Genomic DNA, 26320 nt, shown 5'->3' on the forward strand with positions numbered 1-26320 from the left:
CACTTTCCTTGTGGGTTTCACCTCAATTCCTGCCTGTTGATATTGGTGTGCCCTACTCAGCCTCATTTTCTTTACCTAATTTCTTCATCAGCAGAAAGGTGCTTCAGGTGTGTATTGCTGATGGTGTTGAGCTAGCGGATCCTCAGTATTTGTCTGAGGCAGTTGTTTATAAACCTCTGGACGTTATCATAACATGGTGGTCTTTTTAAACATAATAAAATAATACCAGGGGAAGAAATTCATAGTTTATTTCTTATGCTTAGAAGGGATTCATAAAAATATGATCATCTTCAACATGTCAATTTATAAGTTTTAACTTTCTAGCTTTTCAATTTTCCAAATGCACAAGAAGTTAAAAGCCAAATACAACAATGCTATAGCTAAAAATAAAATAGTAATATTAATATGTTGGATATTTTGACATCTCTAATGTTCTGTTAAAGACATTAGTACAGGTTGTATGTTTTTAAGCTTGATCACAGCCTGATATTTTTGGCCCAAGTACATCAAAGCCATGGTTTTAAATATTTAAACATTTGTTATTTACAAATTACATATTTACAAAAATAAGTGATATCTGTCAATAAATGTTTATTTTCTAATAACTATTAATCACATCACTTTATTTCAAATTCCCCAACCTGAATGACTTAAAACTTCATAAATAATTGACATTAAAAAGATATTGTAATATTGAATATGTATACAAAGGTGACAAAAGTGCTTGTTAGAGTTGCATACTATTGTCAGTAATGAGTGTAAATACTGTAATAACTGAACCATGTTTAAAATAATTCATAATTAATAATACGAATTTCATAACTGATTGATTAATTACAATTAATTTTAAAAAAAAACAATGCAAATTCTTGAACTGTAATAGAGCAGGCAATATAACCTGTCAAACTTAAGAAAAAACTAGAACTCTGGTAGCCTTGAGAAGCTGGTTGACACAGTCCATAAACTGGTCACTGGTTTCCTGTACTCTCTCTAGTGCCTCCTTGCTTGTGAACTCTGGCATCAGATGGTACATGTTGGACTTGAACTAGAGTATACAAGAGTATACATTAGTGGTAAAAATACATTGGAGACAAGTATATAAAAAGTTTATTCAGAGATAAGTATATACAAGTGTTGACTTCATAGAGAAAAGTGTACATTATAAATAAGATTACATACTATATTAGGGTCATCTATATGCATAAGAGTAGTATTAATAAGTATACTTTAAAGACGCTTTTTTGCTTCAGCTTTATGAGAACTATTCATTACATAGCACTTTTAAAACCTTCAGCTTTATTTTAAATAATTCATTTTTTTAGCACTCCTATAATAATTATAATAATTATAAAATAATTATTTATAATTTTGGTAACATTATATTTTCTACTTAGGTTAGTACTATTTATCTTATTAAATTAAAAGAATAATTTGAATTAACAGGTAAAAATTCTGAAAAAAGTAAGTCTCAAACATGCTACCAGCAAAGTGAGAAATGCAGGTGTTCTGTAGAATGCTGAATGCCTTTCATTTTCAGGCAAGGTATAAGTCATCTTGAATAATCATTGTGACTTTAAACTTTTCTTATGCATTCTATAGAATGACAAGATCTCTTGACAAGGCAAAGTGTAAAATGCTCATTTACTTTGACAAGGGGTTCAAAAATTGTAAAATTGAGCAGCGAAGAAAAAAATTAACATTATGTTGCCAATGTTCTACTAAAGCAAAATGGCTCAAATTGAAAGAAAATACAATCAAAATCAACCTGAAATAAATAAGCTGATTCTACACTTTGCCAGGTCACCTGACTGGCATTCTATAGAATACTTAGGCAAATAGCAAAATATAAATTATTTTGCCTACTACAGCCAGGCAATTTATAGAATGCCTACATTACAGAAAGAGTGATTTTCGCTCTTTCCAGGTAACATACAGTAATTCAGATTGTCAAAAGTATATCAAAAACATTAATCAAAAAACACAAAAGAAAACAAAGTAGCGAAACATTAAAAAATTAAATTCCAAATGTTTGTTGAAAGTAACAAAACCAATCTTCTATTTATTTTTATAGTACCGTAGAATTATTTATATCAAATTGTTTTAAAAACATGTCAACTGGGGCATCTTTTTTTGTTTTCTTTAACTTTCTAAGCTTTGCTGTTGAAGAATGACCAGATTCGAGCCTTGAGGGACGGCGTGAATAGGACATGTTTCTAGCTACTTTAGACTTAGATCCAGGTATATTCAAAACAGATGAATTGGGGCTTGGATTTTTGGACCTTCGACTGGTGGATAACCTAGCACCAATACTACCATTATCAATTGAAAGAGAAGTATCATAGTTTGCTGATATCTGCAGCAAATAAAAAGGATAGAAAAAAAAGAAATGTGTAATTATAAAAATGTTATATGAATGTATCTGAAAACTGATATATTAAAAAACAAGTTAATAAAAAGTCTAGTGACAATTTAAGCGCAATTTCCTTAATTAATTTTTTTTTAAATGTGAAAAAATTATTAGGCCTAGCGAAACAAAACCTTGTAATTGTAACTCCATATCACTCTCATATAAATTATAAATAAATTAATAGGGTACAAAAATAACGTTTGAATTAATAAGTAAAAAAAAAAGACAACTATATTAACCTATATCAACGGAAATAGTTTTATTTTAACGAGTAGGCCTACAAGATGTTCAGTTTAAATAATTAAAAAAAAAATTTTGTGACCGAACGAAAGGATATTTTTGAAAACTTTCTTCGGCAATATTGGTCTAAATTATGGCAGGAATCGATTGGTAAATGTTTCAAGTCGCTAAGTGGTCTGGTTGCCGAGATATGGAGCAAAAACTGCATTTGTTCGAGGTTTTTTGGCTTTTCCGGGAAATCCAGGAAGGAATTCCGGGAATTTTTTTGGCCTATGTTCATGCTCGGAACTTGCTTAACATATTTGCTTTTGGAACTAGTCCTCGATATTGCTTCGTTGAGGAGGAGATACGACTTAAAGCTGCGCACATCCATCCAGAAATAAGGAGTTAATAATCGGAATTGTCCAGTATGGAAATTGCGCTAAAAATTAGTTTAAAACAAAATTAAGCTTAATACAATAAGTTCTCAATTTGTGAGCATTGTCTACTCCATTACAGTAATTGATTTTGTTTACAATTTGCTAAACACATGGAAATGTACAGTAGTTGACAATAGGATGCAGTTATCTGAATTAGTATAGTTTTATCAAATGTATAGTTTTTAATCACAAATGCTTGAACTACATTTGATGTATAATAATTGTACACAGGGGTCATCTATAAACATAACAGAGGGGGGTTTAGACTTTAGTGAAAATGTATGAAGCTGGGGAAGGTTATTGGGGGTGGGGGGGGGGGGGTAGTAGGCCTAAGTGTAAAAACCCTTTTCAGGAGGGGTATGGCTTTTTGTGATGATGGGAAAGGAGGGAGTCATTTATGGATAACCCCATACACTGAATATTTAAAAAATAGTTTTTGTCCTTGCCATGTAGTTTTGTTTCAAGTTTAGTACTTTTGACTAACATTTTTTTTTTGTGGTATTTGATAAAACACAATAATACTGATAGTTAGTCTCATGTGTGTTCATCTGCATGAAAATCTGCTCTGATTGGAGCTTCAAATGTGTGCATGCATTTTTTGACACGAAATTGGTTAGACAATATTAAAATAATGAAAGTCTTTTAAAAACATATCACGAAGAAGAGACAACTCTACATATATTAGAAGCAAACATTTAAAGCAATTTTTTTTTGTTAAGAACTGTCCATGCTTTTCAAGATATATAATTAAAAATGTGTTTTAAATAAATTCTTGCATAATTAAGTATTATCAATTTATGTAGATTTTTAAAAATAACATTTTAAATTATAGGCCTAAAACATTTAACTAATCACTCACTTCAAGCCTTTCCTCCTCTGTAGGCATCTTAAAAGCTTCATCAAACTCTGTCAACTTAAGTTTTGTGACCCTACGTTTTGTGGCAAGAAACACTGACCAATAATCCTAAAAATACAAATAGAGTCTTATACTAATAGTTTGAGAACTACAATGCAAATAGTGAGTATCAAAAAATGTACACTTTTAACAAAACGAAATTTCTTACATTTTATGAATTATTCAAGCATTCAAATCCTTTTTTTTTAAAAAATGGGTTAGCATATAATGAGGTTGGTTTGACCAAGTACCTAATAGAGGAGTAAGGGAAAGGACAGTGAATGTGGATAGTGTGATCTAAACAGGCAACAAGTATTATCAGGCAAGGCAATCATAGAATAAAAAAAACAAGAAAAAGATGGAGACCCAAAAATACCTGGCATGGTGAAATTGAAAAAGAAAAAAAAAATTATTCGAAAGAAATTTGTAAATAGCCTAGCTAGGGAGAAGAAGAAAAAGATATAATGAGTTAAAAGAAGTGGTGTAGCATAAACAATACATTATTCACTATTGTTTCATGGTTCATATTGGAGCACACAAATGCTAAACCTAAAATCTCAAGACTTTCCAGACTTAAGTTCCTACAAGATCTGATGGATACCTAATTCAACTATGGGAAAGTAAAGATGGCTGCACATAGTGCTGATGATGTGGCTATAAAAACAGTTGAACTGTCTTTCCTATACATTTTAAGGTAAGCAAGGAAACTAGTTTTTCACCATGTAATAATAGTTTTAAGTAGGGACACAAAAATTATCATATTTGCAAAGTTAATGTTGATTGCTTAAATAAAAGATGTGTTTCTGATGTAAATCTCTTACCTCCAGTACAGGTTCGTCTTCTAGTGCCTCAGCTACTTGAAAAACAATCTCATCTTTAGATCTCTCCCCATTCCACTTTGACCAATTGTAAGCCAAAGCAGAGGCAGTCAGTGCCATTTGTTGATACATTCGTTCCTCTATAAGGGGATGCTGTGTTTTTAAATATATTAATATATCACTACAAAAGTGGATGGGGGCATCATGGGCTGCCCATTGGAGGATAAATAAAAGCAGCAGAAGACCAAAAATGTCAATTGTGATACACCAAAGAAGAAATGATTGAAATAGTAAAACATGCCCAAGACAATAATAAATAACCTATTTTTAACTATTCATTACGATAAATAAACATAATTATCAGAACTTTGGTCTGATTATAGTTATAAAAAATCTATTAAAGGATGGGCTAATCAAATAAAAAATGTTCTCTTCGAAAATGTTGAAATATATTATATATATATATATATATATATATATATATATATATATATATATATATATATATATATATATATATATATATATATATATCTCACCTACATAACAAAGTTCTCAAATGATTTTTGTAGACACTAAAATAAATATATCACCTACATAACAAAGTTCTCAAATGATTTTTGTAGACATTAAAATATAAAAAGCTTCTAACAATTGTAAGTTGTCATTTATTTGATATTTTCTTGTTTAAGAAATTGAAAAAAATATAATCAAAGGACAGAGATGTCTAAATACATTTTAAGAATGCTAATAAGAACAATAATGCAAAATTATGATAATGCTTATCAATGCTTTAAAAATGCTAAACAAATGTAAAGATTAAATTAAAAGTGTAAAATAAATTTAACTGTAAACAAGACCAAATACTGGAAAAAATTAATATACTTTATGAAATATCTTCTCAACAAACTGAAATAAAATAGAATATAATGTTCTTAATATATTAATAGAATGCCATCACTTAAAAATACTTTCACAATTATCAAACAAATTAGGAAATAGTTGTTTTATAGGAAAGGAATAAAACACTCTTTTTTTTTAGCTCAATACCACATACTGAAATTTTTAAAATCGATTAATAATCATTTTCTTTATACATTTTCCAATAATGTTGATGAGAGATAATTTACCTTTCCTTGAATACTGACAAACTTTGATGAATCTTCATTTGGAAAAACATTCACACCAGCCGCTTTCATTATCTGAAATAGTTTAATAAATGTTTTCATCTTACTTAACAATGCAAATCATAGTTTTTTTTCTTAGTGTAAAAATAATGATTAGGGTTAGGCTTAATATCTAAAGGGTCAGAATTATGGTTGGAGCTAGAATTAAAGTGGTGTTATTGACAAACCAAAATAGCCATGATTTATAAAAAGAAAATGAGGAGTAAAAGTAAAACAAAATTGTGTTTAATCTCACCTTGACTAGCTCCTGTGGTGTAACCCATTTGTCTCTAATAGACTCTAGTTCTGGTTTATCTTTTGGCTGACTTAGACAGCATAATGAATCCTAAAATGAAATGACTATTAACTATACTAACAAAGTAATAGTTAAGTTAGTTAATAAATAATCTATATATATAATTCTCTTCATGGAGACCATAGAAAAAACCACGCAGCTTAGCCACCACCCTCATCCTCACCTGTCAGCTGAGCTGTGGTTCACCCCAAATGTTTACAATCAGAGAGCCGGGTTAATGACGGCTATTAGGGGCAGATAATTTATTATTAAACTATTTGAAACAAAGGGGAGGTAACAATTTCTGATTGATCTTTTCTTTGTCTGTAAACGGCTGCTTTCACTGGGCAGGAGGGAAACGCGAGGGCGGAAGAGGGTAATGTTGAATTCACAAATTATGAATTGCTGATCAGCAGAAAATAAAACAACTACATGGCAGCGTATACTACATCGCGGGTCAACTCGTATATTTTAATTAGGGTTAAACAATTTTTATTGTATGGTGGCTTTTCATGTTTTATAACATATATTTTGTTCAGTGTAACTTCTTTCAGAAACACTGATATAAAGTAAAATTAAATTTATGACAGCTTTGATATACACTTAAATTAAAATCAAAGCAAGGGTATATATAAAATGTACATATATATTTTTAGAGATATACCGCTTTAAAGAATCTAATAAAAGTTATTTTAGCTTTAATTATTATAACATATACATAAATTAATTATAAAGACTGTTATATATTACACCTAGTAACATATGCAATATATTGAGATATATATAATAAAAATGAGTTTTAAAAATTTAAATTAATTAGTACAATTATATTTTTAATTTTGATATTTTTACCAGTTTATGTCTAAAAAGAAAATATTTATTATTCATGAAAATCAAAATTAGTTTGATCTCCTTCTGTTTATAAAAATAATAAACAAACAGTAGTTTAATTAAAACATTTAAAAAAAACTGATGTTGTACCTTCATTTCAATCTCAATTTCTATAATAGCAGCAGTGATAGTAAGGACTGCCCTATTCACACCATGGGGCCTGAGGTTCCAAGACTGAAAAGGCATGTTCATGTGTGTATCTTGCAGTAGACAGAAGGTTCCAAAATGTGTTGTCTTAAAATTGAAGTTTCTTGTAACTTTGAGATTGTAAAATTCCATATAGTTTAGAGGGATAAATATTGTTTATGCAGACAAGCTTCTTTATGCGTCTCATGTTTTAATTTTATATAAGTGAAATATAAACTTTGCAGGTAAAAAGAATACTAAATTAACAATAATAAATCCGTTCATTCTTTTAGTTTAGCATAGAATTTTATTTATTTTAATAATAAACAATTGTTTTTGTTCGCTGTTGCTACATACTTATTAACATCTTTATGTTTTCAAAAAATATTTGTCAAAAGGTTTTCATTGTAAAAGATTACTCACCCTCAACAAAATTTAAGTCAGAAAATCCTGCAGTGCTCCACAGTTTCCTGTCATAGTCCCACCGAGCAACTACAGGGGTTTCGAAAAACATGCAGTTTTCTGGAAGGCTGCAGGGTTTATAAATATTTGAATTACGTTAATTTTAATTTAAGGCTAAACATCTTCTCTTACATGTGTTCAATGATACTTTTAACACTTTTATATTTTAGTTTGTTTTCAATGTTTTGTATAGCCCTCTATAGCACAAACAGAACAATGACTTTAGCATTATGCCCAGATTTATGCTGCCTTGAGATGCATGGTTTAAGTTCCTATAAAAATACTTTTAAAATGATCATCAAACTATCCTAAGTAAAAATATCAATAATGTATTGAAATTAATGAGTCCGCAACCTTTCAACTATTAGATCTTCCAATTGAAATATTAAATGAAAATATTGGAGAGTTTATTCAAAATACTTTAGTGATTGTTTATTGTCATAAAACTTACATCATGTTGATTCCTATTAGAGGCTTTTCATCTTTTTTAGTATCTTTGTCTTTTGCATCTTTCTTGGCTTCTTCTGAGGTGTCAGCTATGTATTCTAGATACTGGATTTGGGGCGGATCAACCACTGCATATTAAAAACAAATTCTATAAAAGGTTACTTTTTTTTTCTGGATAAAATAGTTGAAAATAGACTAATATATTTTGGGGAAAACTATAAAGCTTATAAATAGTATATTCTTAAAGCTTAAACATAAATTAAACAAAATCAATCACACACTGTGTAATGGTCCTTAAATATAAATTTAACTAAATCAATCATACACTGTGTTATGGTCTTTAAACATAAATTTAACTAAATCAATCATACACTGTGTTATGGTCCAAGAACCAGCATTCTTTGGTTGTGGAGGAAGGTTTAGAAGATTAAACTGATACACTCCTCCGACAACATCATAAGCTCTCAGATCTACAATGTCATCTTCTTCATCAAAATCTTCATAATCTAAAGGAACTAAAATAACAAAATTTAAATTTAATAACTAGCTCTTTCTAATAATTTTTACTCATAAATATTATTCATCTAAATCTTCATAATCTAATTGACCTAAAATAACAAATTTTAAATTTAATGCACTAGCTTTTTCTAAGAATTTTTACTCATAAATATTATTTAATGCATTGTCTTGTTTTTATATTACGAAATTAATTATATTCTGTCAATTAGAAAAATACTTCAAAATCTGTATATAAAATAGAGAATATTTAATTATTGAAAATGTTAAAAAAAGTAAAACTACTCTCATGTTTAATAAAACAACAAATTAAGTTCTAATTAAATAGGAAGAATTGTCAGACAGTAGGGTGCACAACTGCTAGCCCAAACGTCTCGAGTTTGAATAATAGATTGTACCTGAGATGTCATTAATTCTTTAAAAGGTACATAGAAAACATTAAAGCAAATGAAGAAAATATATACCTGGTGTGGGAGGATCAGCATAATCTTCTTCTAAAATTTCTTGAACTTCTACTTCAGTCTCCTCTCTAGGTTCCTCAGTATCACTTATCATAGGATGTAGGCCTATATTATCTATCTATATATATATAGAATATAGAATATATATATATATATATATATATATATATATATATATATATATATATATATATATATATATATATATATATATATGTATGTATATATATATATATATATACATATATATACATATACATATATATACATATACATATATATACATATACATATATATACATATATATATATACATATATATATATATATACATATATATATATACATATACACATATACATATACACATATACATATACACATATACATATAAATATATATATATATGTATTTGTTCATGTAAAAAAGATTTAACAAAAATGAAATATTGTGTTTTCCTTACACTAGAGACGTCCTCAGGTGATCCTACTCTTACTTCAAGTTTGTCTGATGTATCTTGTGCGGCTTCTTCCTCTACTTTTGTTTCTTCTGTCACAGGCAGATCTGTTGCAGCTTCTTTTAAAATTCAAACTTGTTTCATTATCTCATTCAAACACTTCATAAATAGTTTCTTCATTATTCTTTTAAGAACATCAATAGACATTGCTTAAAGTCACTATGAATAATGTAATCATTGCTAGAATTGATTCTTATTTACCATTTGCATGCATTTAACTTTTAAGTCATATTTTTTTACAAGAAGCATCTTATTAAAGGTTTTAGAGTAGAAATTTTTTTTTAAAATAATTTGTAACAAGGAACATTTTTAAGATTAAAAATGATGTAAGCGTGAAACCATTTTAGAATATTTTTTTAAATTGGAGGCTTGTATTTTCCATAATGGATAAAATTTAATACATCTTTTTAAACTGTGGCTTCCAATTCTATTAATTGATAATAACACCCTGTGTTTAAGCTTTTTCTACAAAAACACTGTTTATTACATTAAAGGTTTTTTAATAAGCTGAAAAGTAAATGTCTTAAGAACAATATTTTTGTGTTAGTTTGTTGAGCTGAGATGACCACAACTGCCTGCATTACTAGCAACAGACTCTTCTATATATTAATTTTGTTTACATGTAAATAGGATGAGGACTCTAGATTTTACAACTCCTCTAATAAATATTTAAAAGTTGCATAGCTGAGTGGCAAAGCACTTGATTTTTAAACATGAATTTGATTCTGTGATGTGTTCGTGACTTAAGGTAAAGTAGAGACATCAGGTTACTAATCACAAAACCACTTTCTTAAGCCAAGGTCCCAGAAATAGATGTGCTCTACTTCCACTGCTATAAAAGCTGTCAAGTTGAAAAGTATTTTGCCTATACAGGTGTTATCCATAAATTATGTAACACTTTGTTAGACATCTTTACCTTCTTCCCACCCTCACAAATCATCACAAAAAAATCAGAGAGCTCCCCTTCCTAAAATAATGTAGCATCACAGTCTGCAAACCACCCCACCCCCCCCTCCAAATTTAAGTTATTTTTTCTAAGAAATCGGCTAGTAACTGATTTTGGTCAACAGAGAATTTATTAAGCAATTTCTAATACAAAATTACCTGTGGCAGCTTTCTTAGCCCTTGGTATGATTGATTTACTAGTTGGTGAAAAATGATCATATTTGGTGATCATGAGTCTCACAGCACAGTCCATTAGTCCTAGAACTCGCGGAATATCGAATGTGAAATGTACAGTTGGAAACTCAAATGATTTGATCCTGTGTAAAATGTTAGTTTTTATTAGTTTTTTCATTGTTAAAATCTTAAAAATTGACATATTAAAATATATTTGAATATTTACTATTTAACATATGCACACATCATGTATATGACTTTTCACTGTAAAATTATAATTCGGATAAAAAAAACACATTGTGTTATTCATTCTTTAAAAATAATTTATTTTTAAAAAATTAGTAAGATTTTATTTACCTGGGATTCTTCATAATATTTCCCCAAATGCCCAAAAAAATGTGATCATTCTGAACAACGTGCTGAAGGTTGCCTGTCTCTGGGTCTGCCAACACAGTTGCATCACACAATATCTGAAGGCTGCCCAGGTCTAGCTTGACAGAAATCAATTTCTGTAGTTCACTTATTGTCTGCACATGAGAAAATAATTTGTTTACTTCAATCCTGCAGCTTTCACAAGAGTTTTTTCAGTGGTAACATTTTCTCACCTAACAACTTGAAAAAGTATACATCCAGTAAAAGTGATCTAGTTTTTTTTAGATGTAAAAATAATAGGGAACAAAGAACAGACATTATAAGCATAGTTATTTAATAAATAAACATTTTAAAATATTTTTAAAGCAAATATTTACCTCATTATAGAGAAATTTGTCTTTTTCTAAAAGATTTTCAGGTGGTGTGTCATCCATAATATATTGCAACTCACTCATTAGCTTCAAAACAAAAGAAAAACTTTTTTTAAAATGTACAAATAAAAATGTAAATTTTTTTATTTTAAATTAAAATGATTTTAAGTTGTAATCATGATGATGTTAAGATTGAATATGAAAGATGATTAAAATAGTTATCATTTGAATCCTGAATCCTTACATCAAGGTCCATGAGAGAATCTTTAAGAACACTGTCAGAATCATTGCGACTCTGGTCTTCTAATCTCAGATTTATGTAGGTATTGATCTCCCCTTGAATGGTTGGGTCGGGTGATCCATCACACCTCATATAACGTGCCCACTAAAACATTTATATAACATAGTTTAACAGCATAATCAAATATTTCACTAATCAATTCATTTAAACATACACATATGTATTTGAATTTATACGAGCCTATATATACTTAAGAATTTTATATATTTATACAAACCTTTGTCTTTTCTCTACGATCATCATGCAGCTTCCGCAGCTTACTATATTTAGAGTTAAGAAGCTCTTGAAGCTCTGACATGTCAGCTCTACGTACCCTACGTTCCTAATTAACAAAAACTATTTTAAAATGGTTCTCAGAAATTAATGGTAAGTTATTAAATATAGACAAAATCTAACTCATATATTGTTACAATCATTACTTCAAAGATTAATTAAGTGTTTATTTTTTCAAATTAGCAGAGCAACTAGACTGGTTTTTTTTAAGAAAATTTGAAGAACTAGCCATTGAAATCAAAGTCTCGAGTTCAAACCCACTGGCAGATAAATCTCGATCCCTTTCAACACTAATAATTAAGAACGAAGAAGAAGAGCCATTGAAATAATGTATTGGTAAGAAAGAAAATTTTCCAAATTCAATCTTCTAAAGACATTTAGGGAGATCCACATAGGGCTGAATTGGCAGTAAGGACAAGAGATGTGTCCCAAGTTACTTGAGGTTGTATTTTAATTTTTTTTTTACTAAAACCCTTAGATGTAATGTGTAATATAGTATTACAGAGAAATGCACTTATTTATTTTTAAAAAAAACTGCTATTGCTGCCAGCTAGTTTAACCAATTTCTCTTGAAAGATACAGGCTTTAATACACAAAAACTTTGAATGACCAGCAAGCTTTAATGCTGCAAACTCCTTAAGACTTTTTGTAGCATTTTTGAGAAAAAATAAAAGTTAAAACAAGATTTGCCACATGGAAATTTTCTAAAAAAAAGTAACAAATTTGTTGACCATGTTCCCTTTACCTCATTTTCCAATTTTACTTTTTCAACTGCCATAATCTCCTCTTCTTTCTTGCGTACTTTAGCTTCTTCTGCAGCTTGCAAACGGGCGCTCTCTATAAAAATACATTAGTGAATTGTTAGCAAGTGTAATTAAATAAGTAATTTTATTATTTAGTGATATTTATCTGCTCTTCAATTAACTAAGAAAAAAATGAGTAGTTTTTTTTTTTAAATATTTAAAAGCTCATAATCACTGAAAAAATTGCTACATATTTTGTACAAAACACTTTTTATTTAACTCCATTTTTATTTTTTGCTTTTTTTTTTTGTAGAAAATGTTAAAATTATATTAAATTTTTAATGAAATAGAAATAAAAGCAACTGCAATATGTAACAATGGATGAACATCATTTTAACAATTCATCATTGACACCAACAACAAAATTTCTTAATTGTAAAAAATCTCAAACAGAAATGAATATTTTGAAAAACACAAACTGTAGTCAGTTGAAGCACATAAGATATTTAACACATCAATCACACACAGGCTAATTAGCCAGTAATTTAATAAGTGTTATTTTAAAATTTATTTACTTATTAAGTTATTAAATTATTCTCTTTTGTATCAAATATGTAAACATTTTAAATATAATAGATGATTCTGATTTTATAAAAAATTTGTTTAAACAGTCTAAGGTTTGGGGATTATCAAATATGTGTTATTCTTTGCTTCAAGTGTCAACTAAAACTTACCAGATTGAAACATAGGTATTTCAATGGTGCTTGCTCTTTCAGAAGCATTTTGTGTATAATTTCTAAAAGCTTTATGTCGTTACAAAAGAAATATCTTTACAATGGATCTAAAGTTTTTAAAGTTTTTTAAAAAACTATAACATATTTAACATGCTAATGCTACTTTTTATAAGTATTTTTTTTAAAGTTAAATAAATTGTGTGATCAGGGTAGTTTTAAAATTTGACTTTCAAATTTCATCAAACCTACATGTATAATATCTAGAAATTGTGTAACAGTTTATTCTCATACAAAATGTGTATGACTGATCCATTTCTTCATCTGAAGGGAAATCATGTTCAATTGATTATTCTTCATTGCTCAACCTTTGTTTGAATTTTTAGCTACACTTTTCAAGTTAAACACTGGTTAGTTACTACAATGTATCCTGTCACCATAACATGTTTTACAAGAAATTATCTAATACCACATTATTCACAGTGAAAAGAAGTATTAAAAAGTGCTCTTCTTAATTACATATTCAGAATAGGGATTTGACTCACCTTCCTCTTGGGCTTTTCTTTCAAGCTCTTCTTTTTTTAATTTCTCTTTCTCAGCTTTAGTAAGCTTCCCTTTTTTTCCCTTAATGGAAAATGATATTTAAAGATGTTTTACTTTCTAAATGCAAATGCTACACATTTTTAAAAATAAAAAATTTCAATGCATTTTTATTTACTTTTTTATATGGTAATTTACAAACTCATTTTTCAAAATGATAAATTTTAAAATTGTTTGGCTTAATTTCAAAACAGATTTTAAAAATGTAATCTTTTATAAATTATCAAAATAAAGCAAATCCAGTCTTTCATCTGAAGGCAAATAATAATCTTATTTGTTAAAAAAAATGTAATCTATCTGTCACATAAACGTTTAATTTGAAATGAAAGTCATGTAAATGTAAAACATAAATTTAAAGAATTTTTAGCTATGTAGCTAAAATGTTAAAGAATTAGAGGCATAATAAAATACAAGAATTATACATGAATATAGAAAAAAAAAATTTAAAACTTAACTAAAAAAGGTAACTTATGTGAGCCAATATTTTAAAGAACACATGGAAATGTTTTGAAATATATCATTTTAGCAAGTTCAAGATTATCAATACTAGACTTAGATGTCAAAGTTTGCTTATTACTTTTTGTACCTGGTCTCTAAAATAAAAATCTAAAAATAAATCCAAGATTAGTATAGAAAGGAGTGGTATTTAAGACATCCTAAATACAAATTTGCAGTCACCCGTGGAAATAGAAAAATATTTACTTCAAATTCATATATAAGAACTTAGTTGTATATTATTAAAAACAATTTACAATTATATTTCTAAAGCAAAATAAGTGAAATAGCTATCCAGAATTTAAAATTAAAAATAAATAAATTTTTCTTGTTATTATTTTTGGTTCTGGTGGTTGTGGTTAATATTAAGGTTTAGGTGTGGGTGTGAGCTGGGTTAGGTTGGGTTGGGTTTGGTTTGGTTTCTTTGGGTCAGGTCAGATGTTTTGGTCTAAAATATTCTTAGTTATAAGCCTGGATTAAACATAAGTAGATATACATGTTTAAATAGTTAATTGCACCTATTAGCTTTATACACACACACTTTACATATATATGCATATCTATTTCAAAATACATTTGCATATTGTTTTCTGTTTAAATTAGTATTTTAAGTTACTAATAAAATCTATGAAGTGAATTTGATGATTAATAGTTCTTTTGTAAAAATTCTAGACAAAAACAAAGATTTTATAGGTAGGTAAATATGCATTGTAGATACACAGGTATTGTGGGTGTGTATAATACATAAAAAGTGATAAATAGGTGTAAGAAATAGAAGAAATTTAAGAATCTAAAGTAGGATCATACTTTTTCTGGTGATCCAGAAGATTTTTTTCTCTTAGCCTGTTAAAAAAATATTAAAACACATCATAATACATTTTTTTAAAAAGCAAACCAAAGCTCATTATTATTAAAGTCAATTACTAAAACTGTACTAATAAATGTTATCAAAATATTACTAGGATTTAGTGAAAAAATGTTTTTAGTTATTTTATTTTACTTAGATATATGTTAAGCAAAAACACACGGTAAAAAATGTTTTTAATAAAGTAAACTGCAATAAAGTAAAATTCACCAACACTTACCGCATCAGCCATGTTGAAGTCAAAATTGATTTCAACAACAAATTACCTGAAAATTGACAAATGTATTCATTGATGCCTATAAAAAGTTGAAAATATTTTTAAATATGCATTTGATGAAATTAATTCATTTCTGCCTTCTATACATTTCAATAGTTAGGTCTATTAAATGACATCAAAAGCGAATGGTAAAAGTGGGTGGGAGTGAGAAACGTAACAATGGTGGCAATGCAAGTTACAAAATAACGTATGTTTGAATACAGTTACAAATGTGGTTAACAGAATACCAAAAATCAAATATGCCCTTTCTATGCATATGAACCAGCTGCTTATGACACATTTATCCTTAAAAATGCCATGTTAAAATTCAAGAATCATATTTGAAACTAGTATATAATCTGACTGCTAAACTATTAAAACAGAAGGTAAACCCTTATACTTTTTAATTGATACATGTAGGCCTAAATGACTATTTAAAATTATTACTTTACAATAAAATTAAAACATGATATGCAAAAGCAAATCTTATACCTTGGTATCAAAATTAATCAGATTTTTTGGGTCACATTTAACGTAAACTTTAAATAAAAAGTTATGAATTTTTTTGTACTTTAGTTACTTCATTTATTTTAGACTAGTGCTAGTAAAGAGTGTGTCATCCTGATAACTAACATTTAATAATTAGTATGAGGGTTCATGCTTTTTTGGACAATTTAGTTTACTTTAGTTTATAACTTAGGCTTGATGAAAATAAATAGAAATGTTTAAAGTAGCTTTGAACTTTAAGCCTTAAATAGTATTAAATGTTAAACAAATATTTTCAATTTCTCTGCAGCAGTAACATTGATTATAAAATTAATAAAAATAATAAATTTTAAGATATTTTGAGGCTTAAGGCTTTTTTTTTTTAAATTATTCTTTGGCCCATGTGATGCAAAATCAAAAAAGAACATGGAATTTTTTCGTATTCATGTCAACATTAATAATGGAACACATCTGGTCAAATTCGGCTGCCTCCAGCAAGTTGACTTAGTTGAGTAAGGTAGTAGAATCTAGATCTAGTTATTAGTTGATTCGGTAATCTATCGTTTTAGGTACGTAAAATCGCCCGCGGCTAGTAATGTACAAAAAAGTTACCTCATTGTCATTTTATGTCAAGGCTTTAATAGAAGTATATTGTGATATATTTGTGTCAAATATTATAGATAAATGAAAAATAAACCTAAATCAATGGCTTAATATATCAATATAGGCCAGAAATTAACTTTAAACAGCAGTGTTTGCGAGCAGTATTTGCTATATAAAAAGCTGCCATCTGTACGTTAGTGTGTCTTCCCCTGAATCGCTATAAGTTTACAATAAAAAAAATAAACAAGATGGCTTCTATAGTAAATGAGCATGGTTGCATCTGTTGGAAACATCGCTAGTCTTCATTTATTACTGAAAAGTTTTAATTCAGTTGTTTAAAAACAGGTACATAAATGAAACAAGGAAACATTTTTGTATTTTTCAAAACATAAATCCTCCTCAAAATGTGAAATAATTATTAAAATTTAAGGAGTCACCTGTTTTTCACATTACTAGTCGCGGGCAATTTTACGTACCTCCTAAAACGATAGATTACCGCTATAATATTATAATTCAAGTGTCTTGTTCATGTTGTGGTTACTCAAAAATATTATATATAACTAATATGGAGTTATAGACCATTATATTTAAATTAAATGTACATTAGTGTAAGAAAGTACTTAGTCAAACAGTAAGCTGCAAGTTCTTACGATTGTTTTCCAACTAGATCTACTTTTACTATCTAAAATCACTTTTGTTCCTATTTTTTTTCATAATAAGAGCGACCAGTTGTTGTATAGCAACCGGTCAACAACAGAGCTAATGCGTAATGTCGTAAACTTTACATTATGTTAATAATGTTATCCTAGGTTTTTTATCCCCTTTTAAATAAAAATATTTATACCACTCGTTATAAAACAAAAAGGCCTAGATTTACATAAATTTTAATATAACGAGGAGCATTTAATCTTAACGTAATAAAAGACATTTATATTCTACACAAAGTGTTTGATTCGCTTAGCGAACTTTGTGGTAGAGTTTTTGATATATCTAGCTATAAATCTGTCTTCTGCAATAAAAGATTTCTTTGTTGACAAAGTACTACAACAACAACTACAAGTGAAAATTAGTAAGAGTAGTAGATACACAAGACTAACTAATTCAGTAATTTTCTCTCTTTTCATTGCTGACAAAAAATCTAGCGGACGAGATTTTTCTCTCTTTCTCTCTCCCTCTCTGCAAATAATTAAACTAGCAAAATATGCTTGCAATCACATCAGTCAAAATCAAAATGACTCAAAAAGCAAGAAAAAAATTAAAATTAAAAAAATCAGGCCCTACAATTAAAATTTTAAAAAAATTGAAATTAGCTATCTAGATCTACATTTGACATTTGATTTTAAAAATACTTTCTTTGTCTTTCTACTATGTTTGCTTAGGGGTCATCCATAAATGACGTCACACTTTTTTGACGATTTTTACCTCTCCCCTCCATCACACGTCACAATATGCCAGACCCCCCCCCCCCCTAAAATGATGTCACAACTCAGCCTAAATCCCCACTCAAAATTGATGTTAAATTTTTCTTAAAACATCGATATTTTCTAAAATCTTGCCAGAACTATGTCAACACATAGAGTATTTTCATCAATTCTTATTACAATTTATTAAAAACTGTTTTCTAAAATGCGAAATAACGGCTAAAACTTGTTTTCTAACATTGCTTTTTTATAAAGCAAAAGTGTGATGGCACACCATCTGAACCCCCTCCCCCTCATCACACACCATCACAAAATTACGGACCCCCCCTCCCCCTATGATTGTGACGTCATTTATGGACAACCCCTAATGATAATACTAATTACCAGTATGACCTGGTATGCAGCTATAGTCTAAATTTCAAAAGTAATTATCTTATAATAAGACTTTTAATGTAAATTATTTCTTAAACTATTTAATATTAAATACATTTTTAATCTACAAAAGGGATGAAAATACATCAAGCTTCATTTAAAAATGAGTAAACACAAGCAAGTGTTATTTATGTCACTTTTCACTGGCTATCTGACTTTAGTCTACATTCGGCAGTCTGTCTCATTTGCAGCCCCAGTCATTGCGGAAACAGAACATTTGAAAAATAGTGATCTAGGTAAGTCTAAAAGTTGTTAATTAATAGTTAACTTTGTTGTGAGGCAGAGTTGCTGTAGGTTGTAGAATTATATTGGTTAACTTTAGTGGATAATTTGAAAAAGACTTTAAATAATTTCATACACAATTGTCTTTAGAAAGAGAAAAAAAAAATATGTTATTGTTAATCTTATTGAAGTTCCCTTGTCACTAAACATGATGAATCCTCAAGGGTTTCTAAGCTAAAACTACTTTAAATTATCTTTTTATTATTTAACATTGAATATCTAAAAATAATCTAACAATCTATACTAAATTTATTACAGTAATTGCTACTTCAAAGTCAATACTAATTGTATAAGTTAAAATGTGTTTTATTTTAAAATTCACCTTAAAATGATAAATGTTTTTTATCCTCAGGTCTGATTGTCAGCAGTCAACAGTTGGGGTACACATTTATTAAATTTGTTGGCGGTGCTTTGGCAGACATTCTTAATCCTGGTCTTACATTTACTGCTTGTCTTTTGCTAACAGGCTTGACATGCGCTGCATTTACAGGTTTTAAAATATATATATACATATACATGTATACATCCATTGAGTTTTTGAAGTATAATTATACTCAAAATTAAATTATATAGTCATATATAAAATGCAGGTTTTTGGGTAGCTATGCATTGCATTTGTTTTACTCTACTCACTGTTAATTTTCTACTATGACTTTCTATCACTTACACAATTTTTAGTAATTTCATTTAAAAAATATAACTTAAAATAAAAATAAATTATGATCATATCCATTGTTATATAAAGTTCTGCTGTAAAAATTGTAAAAAAAAAAAAAAAAAAAAAAACCCAATGAGATCCATCATCCTTATACACAAATGTGTTGTCTAAAATGGAAATACAAATACAAAGTTTATTTTAATTTCTCAACTATTTTTTGGCCCTAAAGTTAACAGAAAGCCCAAGGATAGAAATTTATTTCATATTTACTTTATTACAACTTTGACTTATCACGAAATGTAAAAATAACTTATTTGAATTTAACTTCTTTGTTTGGTTGCTCTAACTCTAAGCTCAGCTGTGTTTTTCTAAGTTAAAAAATAGAATTACTTTTATATTATGCTTTACAAATATCTAATTCTATATTAAATGCCAATATATTCAACAGAAATTTCCATTTTTATAAATCCCACTCATTATTTTTGTAATGCTGCAGTTAATATTTGATTTTAACCATTTCCTTTACCAGCTGTTTCATCAGTCACATACTTTGTTATACTATGGTTTCTCTGTGGTATGGCTCAAGGCCCTGCGTGGTCAGCCTGTGCTGTTCTATTAAAACAAGTAAGCCTTTTCTATAGCTTTAGCTGTATTTTAGAATATCTTATTATAACTCTCACCATAGCTAAGTAAAAAATGTAAAATTAATTTTAGTGTTTGTAAATATTTTTAATGTTTAAAAAATGAATTTATACTTATCTGTATATATATATATATATATATATATATATATATATATATATATATATATATATATATATATATATATATATATATACTTTCATTCAAATACCTAATTAATTATAATTACATATAAATAGCCTGCTTTTATGTAAGCTGTCACTGACTTAAAAGCTTATATTATTATGTTACATATAATATTACAGTGAGCCTACTTTCTTTGATTTTGATTTTTTTTTTAACTAGAACGCAGAAAGAATTATGAATTAATATTTTGTTAAAAATATTCCCAGACTTCACATAAGTGATTTATTAGCAAACAATCCTAAAAATCTATGATTCAAAATACATGAGACTCCCTTACCATTACCATTTTATGTTAAAACGTATATTTGTGAAAAAGCACAGTACAATTACTTTACTATCATTTGTAATTAAAATACAGTTTAAAATCTAATTTAGATTTATTATTGTCCTTTAATGAGACCTTAGTATACAACTTAAACTCATCTTTCATTATTTTTGCAACATCGTCAGTTCTCAAAAACTATGAAATAAAATAATTTTTTTTTTTGCTTAGAATTTCCCAGCAGATCAGTTTGCCACATGGTGGAGCATTTTGTCCACGTCTGCTAATGTGGCAGGCACGGCTGGACCATTTATATCTCAGTTCATTGTCAGCTACACCAGCTGGAGAATGTCATTGCTGTTAGCTGGTATGTTTATCATTTATATCTCAGTACATTGTCAGCTACACCAGCTGGAGAATGTCATTGCTGTTAGCTGGTATGTTTATCATTTATATCTCAGTTCAATGTCAGCTACACCAGCTGGAGAATGTCATTGCTGTTAGCTGGTATGTTTATCATTTATATCTCAGTTTATTGTTAGCTACACTAGCTGGAAAATGTCATTGCTGTTAGCTGGTATGTTTATCACTTTTAAACAAAACAAAGTAGGTCCTTTTTAAGTAAATTGTCAGACTAGACAGTCCATAGAGTGAATGAATTAGAGCTTATCAGTTTCAATGACCTCAGCATGTTGGCTGGTATCAATTTATATTAGCACTAATGGGATGGCATGGCCTAGCGGTGGATGGCTAGACTGCTAACCCAATAGTTTTGAGTTCGAATCCGGTTTCAAGTTAATGGAACGTCCCTGAGTCCACCCAACTCTGGTGGGTACCTATCTCACGTTAGGGAAAGTAAAGGCCGCTGGGCATAGTGCTGACCACATTATCCCTTTATATGCCGAGGTCAACATATGAACTCCACTTCATCTGCCCAGTGGATCGTTAGGTCTAAAGAGGAATAATTTTTACAGAGCCTGTTTCATTATCGTAAAATATTTTGTATCTTTTGACTTGTTGAAGTGAACAAGTTACTCTTGATCAGTTATCGATTAAATATGCAACCTAACTCTAAGAAGTGTCTTTAGGTTAAAGAAGTAACGCTCCCTTTTCTCACTTGTGCTTTAGTCAAATGTATTAGACTTAATCCATCTGAGCTCGGCGATGATCTACCCAAAATAGGCTGGGAAGCAAACTCAAGATATTTGGGGCTCCAAGCAGTATTGAGAGACAAAATCTATTTTGTGTCTTATGAAACTTAGTTGTTTTAATTCTTTAATGTAATTTACAGTTTTTTCACATTTAATTTTATCTACAGCTACAATGTCAATAGGACTAGGAGTTGTATTTTTTCTTTTTGTACACAATTCTACTGAAGAGCATTTAGTAGAAGAAAGCGAAAGAAAAGATAAAGGTACTGGTACTTTTTTAAAAATATTTTATACAACAGTCATCCTTACTTATTCTGTAACAGAAGTTAACTATTTTATAAATATTTTGTTTTATGTTTCTAAAATTTTCTCATCAGCTAAAAGTTTTAACATAAAGGCACTTGCCAACCCACTTTTGATGGCCATGTGTGTGAATTATCTTCTTGTGTCTGTTATACGAGGAGCTTGCAATGATTGGGGACAAATGTATCTTATAAAAAATAAAGGACAATCATTACTTGCAGGTATATACTTCATTATTATCATTTATTGTTTTAAAACCAAAGAAACAATTAAACTTTGCTTTGATAAATTGCTTTTCTTAGTGGAAATTATTGTGGTGTACTATATAATATTTTTTTTAATAATCCTATTATTAAGTTTGTTTTGAAGAAATGGGTTATGAGTTTTGGCTTATAAACTGATCAATATATGCTCTACAATTTACATGATGATAAATATACTTGCACAGCTTTGGTGTAAGGGTTTAGTTTATTTAAATTTACATTTTATTTTAAAGGTTCAAGTTTCATCAGCAGCCAAGAAATTGGTGGTATTGTTGGATCTCTGTTAACTGGTTACCTCTCTGATTTTTTAATTACAAAGGTAAACAGAAAAGTTTAACCTTCATATTAAATGAGCTTTTTATTAAAAAAAGTTATTTCATGTGCACACTAATTTGTCACAAATGAAAATATTACAACACTACACCAAAGTTAGCAGTACACTTATTACAAAATTAAACAAATATTCACTTATCACAATTAACACATGAAAACATCATATGCATTGCACACTATTCATCACATTACAATACACACAACAATAATCTTATTTAAGTAGTGTACATCATTTTCACCAACCTTAACAACTTTCTAACGCAGGGGACTAAAAATGCAAAATCAAGACTCAAGATAGTTGTTTTTCTTACCATTTTACAATCGGCTGGGCTGTACTGTTTTATTTTTTATACAAGTCCTGAATCTTCTCAGGTATTGCTTTCTATACATTCATATCTGTTTAGTTCAATAAATTTTTTTTATGGTCATCTTCAAAATAATTCAATTTTTTTTTCAGTTAATTTACTAAAGAGGTACCCATGATTAAAATAATTATGTTTATTTATTTAAATCCTTTTCTGGAATTGTTATTTAAATGAAAGCACTCTTTATTATTTGTTAAATTATTAGAGATATCTGATTAAAATAAAAGTGTTATACTATACATGTGTTACATATTTTTAAAACATTTACCACTCTTTTGAATTAAAAGAAAATTAGACATTTCTTTTCTATGTAGAATCTATATTTCTCAAGCATTAAAACAGACTTTTGCAGCACAATGATAGTAAACATTTTAGGATTTCTTATGGAACTAAGTTGGAAATCTGGCAACCCAATTGAATTATATGTTTTTTCTTCATTTGTTGGCAGTTCTGGACCAATATTTTTGGCTTTTGTGTTGGTTTTGGAATGTATTCATCTATATCTCTTCTGGGTGTTTCATCAATGGAAACAGCACCACCAAATCTTTCTGGCACTGCTCATACTTTAGTTACCCTAGGAGGAAATTGTAAGCACAGTAGTGGTTATTGACATCTTATTGTATATTTTAATGTCTTTTTTTTTTCTGTTTCTCAATACTTTGTGATTCTTCACTCTTTTTTAATAATGTTCTTTTCATTTACTAAATTTATTTTGATCTGATGATTCATTATTTTTTCCTTTTAAAGTTTTTCTAATTCTTTTATATTTCTTAATTCATAATTATTTTTTTTATTTTAAAAAAAATTATTTAAGTTCTTAATATTTTTCTCAGGTGGTCGTGTGTTAGCTGGTTACCCTCTGAGTGCTGTGGCCACATGGATGTCATGGCATGAAAGTTTTATCCTAGTTCTCCTTGCTAGCTGTGTGTCTATAGGCACATCAGTCTTGTGTGTTCGACTTGTGCCAGAGCGAGAATCTGATATAGAGGAGAAGACAGATTAGAACTGTCTTATACACTTTCACATTTTGATGAAAAGTATCCAAAAAGCTGAGACACAATTATAAAATTATTTATTTAAGTCATTTTATAAAGCTTTTAAATTTTAGAAAATTAACATAATATGCCTTTCATTAATCAGTCTCACTAAAAATATATTTAGAAACTTTGTTAACTTTAATTCTTTTTAGCAAATAATTGTAATGCAATAACCAGTCCTTTTTTTTTATAGTTTATCCTTGGTGCTTCCAATATTACAATCATGAATATGTAAAAAAATCTTTTACACAGGCTGTTAATTAGATTATTTTTATACTTTTCAGGTACTATTGTTGTTGATCTGTTTTTGTATTATTGGTACTTGAATATTTATTCTGTGGGAATCAACAATTTTACACAAAATTTACATGTGAATATAAATTTGCAATTGTCTAGATTATGAGTCATGCATGAGATGTGTCTTAAATACAACTTAAATAATTCTGTATGGTATTTTCTATATCTAAGTGTTAAGTATGATAGAATCAAGATCTGTTATAAAACTTTAATTTATGTATTAGCCCTATCCATATATTTACAATCGTTTCTAGCCCTAATGCTTCCTAAAAGGGTTTTAAATGTCATTAAATGTCATTTATTTCTACTTTTCTGAAGAACAAAATTTTATTTTAAAAAGTCTTTGTAAAGTATAAAAAAAGAATCTCATCTATAAATCAGTGTTTACACCAAGTGTCCTTAAAACCACTTATTTTGCAATTACCTGTGATGAAAATACCGGTACTAATATATATTAATAAGATGCATATCATTTAACTTTGTTTTTCTATTAACTTCCAGCCTAGTTGAATGGTAGACCTCACATGGCTAACTTAAAAGCGTTGTCTACCTGTCTTAATTAAAGTAAGTCTACTTAAAAAGCTTAATACATAAAGTTCTTCAGACTTTTCTTCCAAGTATTAAGAAAGGGTGCCATATTTATTTGGAAAAATATTGACCACTAACTGAAAGAATTTTAACAATGTCATCTTCTTAGTTTAGATTTATATCTAAATTAGAGAATTAGTACTAACTTTAAATTACCTAAACAGAACAAAGGCAAATTTAACATTGTCTTTGTTTTAGCAACTATTTTTTACTTTTTCCTATGGTGTCTGTATGTTCTAAATATAATACAAAACTGATACTATTGAAATTGATATTTACAATGTTAATTGAATTAATGCTGGAGAAGTTAGCTTTATTTTTGATGCTGATATTTGTTACTCCTTTTAAAAAGAGTTAATGGATTAAATATAAATAAACTGTGATTTCTATTTCTATAAAAATAACATTTTTTTTGCTAGCATGCATTTGACACATTAACTCTATTGTTGCTACTATAAATATAAACAAGTAATTAAATTTCATATTTCAATCAATTATGACTATATCTAACATTTTGGCAGCCCCATGTGTCTTGGACACACATGGGAAAAGTTGATCTGACATTTTATTCTTTCAATTCCATTATTTTTTAAATCGATACTTATGGAAAAAAAACTACTGGATAAAATCAAAGGGTAGTTGTTTTTTTTAAAATTGCTGTTATTAATTTCCTATTTTAAGTTTTTCCAGTACATTTTGTGATGAATGATGTAAAAAAAAAAGAATTTTTAAAGGTGCAATAAGCCGTTAAAGAACATTAAAATTTGTATTGAAATATGTCTACATTTGTGCCATCAACAAAATATTACATTGTAAAACTGACAATGAGATCTATGTCAGTTACCAACATTCTGTCTTAAAATAAAATAAACAGTGCAAAAAATTTTTAAAATGTAAATACCTATTTGTTGTCTTTTTTTTGTTTTAAATTTTATCTTTATTTTTATCTGTTTTAAATTTTAGATAATAAGATTTGGATCTACAGATAACTGTAAAACAAAAGACAAAGTAAATCCAAGTCTCACTTTAAATTTGTCTATGAAATGAAACCATTCCACACACACACACTTTCATACCGGAGGCTGTTGATAAGGAATGTGGCATTGATAAGTCACCTCGGCGTCGTCCATAAATGACTTCACACTCGGAGGGGGAGGGGGGGCTCAGTAACTTTGTGACGGAGTGTGATGAAAAGGGTGGGGGGGGGGTTCACATGGTGTGAATT

At 28.5% G+C, this 26320-nt stretch overlaps 2 protein-coding genes and 1 long non-coding RNA gene across 13 annotated transcripts; 1 reads left to right on the plus strand and 2 right to left on the minus strand.

Moving 5' to 3' along the window:
• Positions 1–339: 339 nt before the first annotated feature.
• LOC131954471 (dynein axonemal intermediate chain 7 homolog) lies at positions 340–19428 on the minus strand. Of its 10 annotated transcripts, none has more exons than XM_059318183.1 (24): positions 19333–19428; positions 15751–15796; positions 15473–15508; positions 14116–14194; positions 13574–13642; positions 12842–12933; positions 12041–12145; positions 11767–11907; positions 11529–11609; positions 11137–11306; positions 10765–10922; positions 9607–9719; positions 9147–9261; positions 8538–8681; positions 8171–8294; positions 7681–7787; positions 7222–7388; positions 6202–6291; positions 5910–5981; positions 5665–5688; positions 4783–4932; positions 3926–4030; positions 2075–2353; positions 340–1045 (listed from the first exon to the last, which is right to left on the minus strand). In XM_059318183.1, exons 2-24 carry the CDS (start codon positions 15760–15762, stop codon positions 908–910), a joined length of 2571 nt encoding a protein of 856 aa, XP_059174166.1. In that variant the 5' UTR covers positions 15763–15796; positions 19333–19428; the 3' UTR covers positions 340–907. The 10 variants fall into 10 exon arrangements, with proteins under 10 accessions (XP_059174166.1, XP_059174164.1, XP_059174165.1 ...); XM_059318181.1 differs by lacking the exon at positions 19333–19428 and adding an exon at positions 17526–17634; XM_059318182.1 differs by lacking the exon at positions 19333–19428 and adding an exon at positions 17496–17621.
• LOC131954474 (glucose-6-phosphate exchanger SLC37A4) lies at positions 17899–25968 on the plus strand. 2 transcript variants are annotated; one of them, XM_059318193.1, is made up of 11 exons: positions 17899–17944; positions 18802–18964; positions 19363–19500; positions 20198–20292; positions 20990–21125; positions 22077–22172; positions 22287–22433; positions 22709–22794; positions 23073–23180; positions 23622–23760; positions 24007–25968. In XM_059318193.1, exons 2-11 carry the CDS (start codon positions 18832–18834, stop codon positions 24174–24176), a joined length of 1248 nt encoding a protein of 415 aa, XP_059174176.1. In that variant the 5' UTR covers positions 17899–17944; positions 18802–18831; the 3' UTR covers positions 24177–25968. The 2 variants fall into 2 exon arrangements, with proteins under 2 accessions (XP_059174176.1, XP_059174177.1); XM_059318194.1 differs by having other exon boundaries at positions 17923–17979.
• On the minus strand, positions 22711–23479 carry LOC131954475 (uncharacterized). Its single transcript, XR_009388774.1, has 3 exons — positions 23442–23479; positions 23120–23204; positions 22711–22774 (listed from the first exon to the last, which is right to left on the minus strand). It is a non-coding gene; the product is annotated as an uncharacterized LOC131954475 (long non-coding RNA).
• Positions 25969–26320: the final 352 nt, after the last annotated feature.

The sequence above is a fragment of the Physella acuta genome, unplaced genomic scaffold (genome assembly GCF_028476545.2).
Source record: "Physella acuta isolate Inbredline_101_S28 unplaced genomic scaffold, ASM2847654v3 ptg001003l, whole genome shotgun sequence".
Taxonomy (NCBI): Eukaryota; Metazoa; Mollusca; class Gastropoda; family Physidae; genus Physella; species Physella acuta.

Coding starts and splice junctions, on each gene's coding strand:
- LOC131954471 (XM_059318183.1), bottom strand. Junction 11,307..11,528: donor ACAAATTTCTCTATAATGAG/GTAAATATTTGC, acceptor TCTCATGTGCAG/ACAATAAGTGAACTACAGAA. Junction 5,689..5,909: donor TTGTCAGTATTCAAGGAAAG/GTAAATTATCTC, acceptor ATTTTATTTCAG/TTTGTTGAGAAGATATTTCA.
- LOC131954474 (XM_059318193.1), top strand. CDS start 18,832: ATGAGTAAACACAAGCAAGTGTTATTTATGTCACTTTTCACTGGCTAT. Junction 19,501..20,197: donor GACATGCGCTGCATTTACAG/GTTTTAAAATAT, acceptor TTCCTTTACCAG/CTGTTTCATCAGTCACATAC. Junction 21,126..22,076: donor AATGTCATTGCTGTTAGCTG/GTATGTTTATCA, acceptor TTTTATCTACAG/CTACAATGTCAATAGGACTA.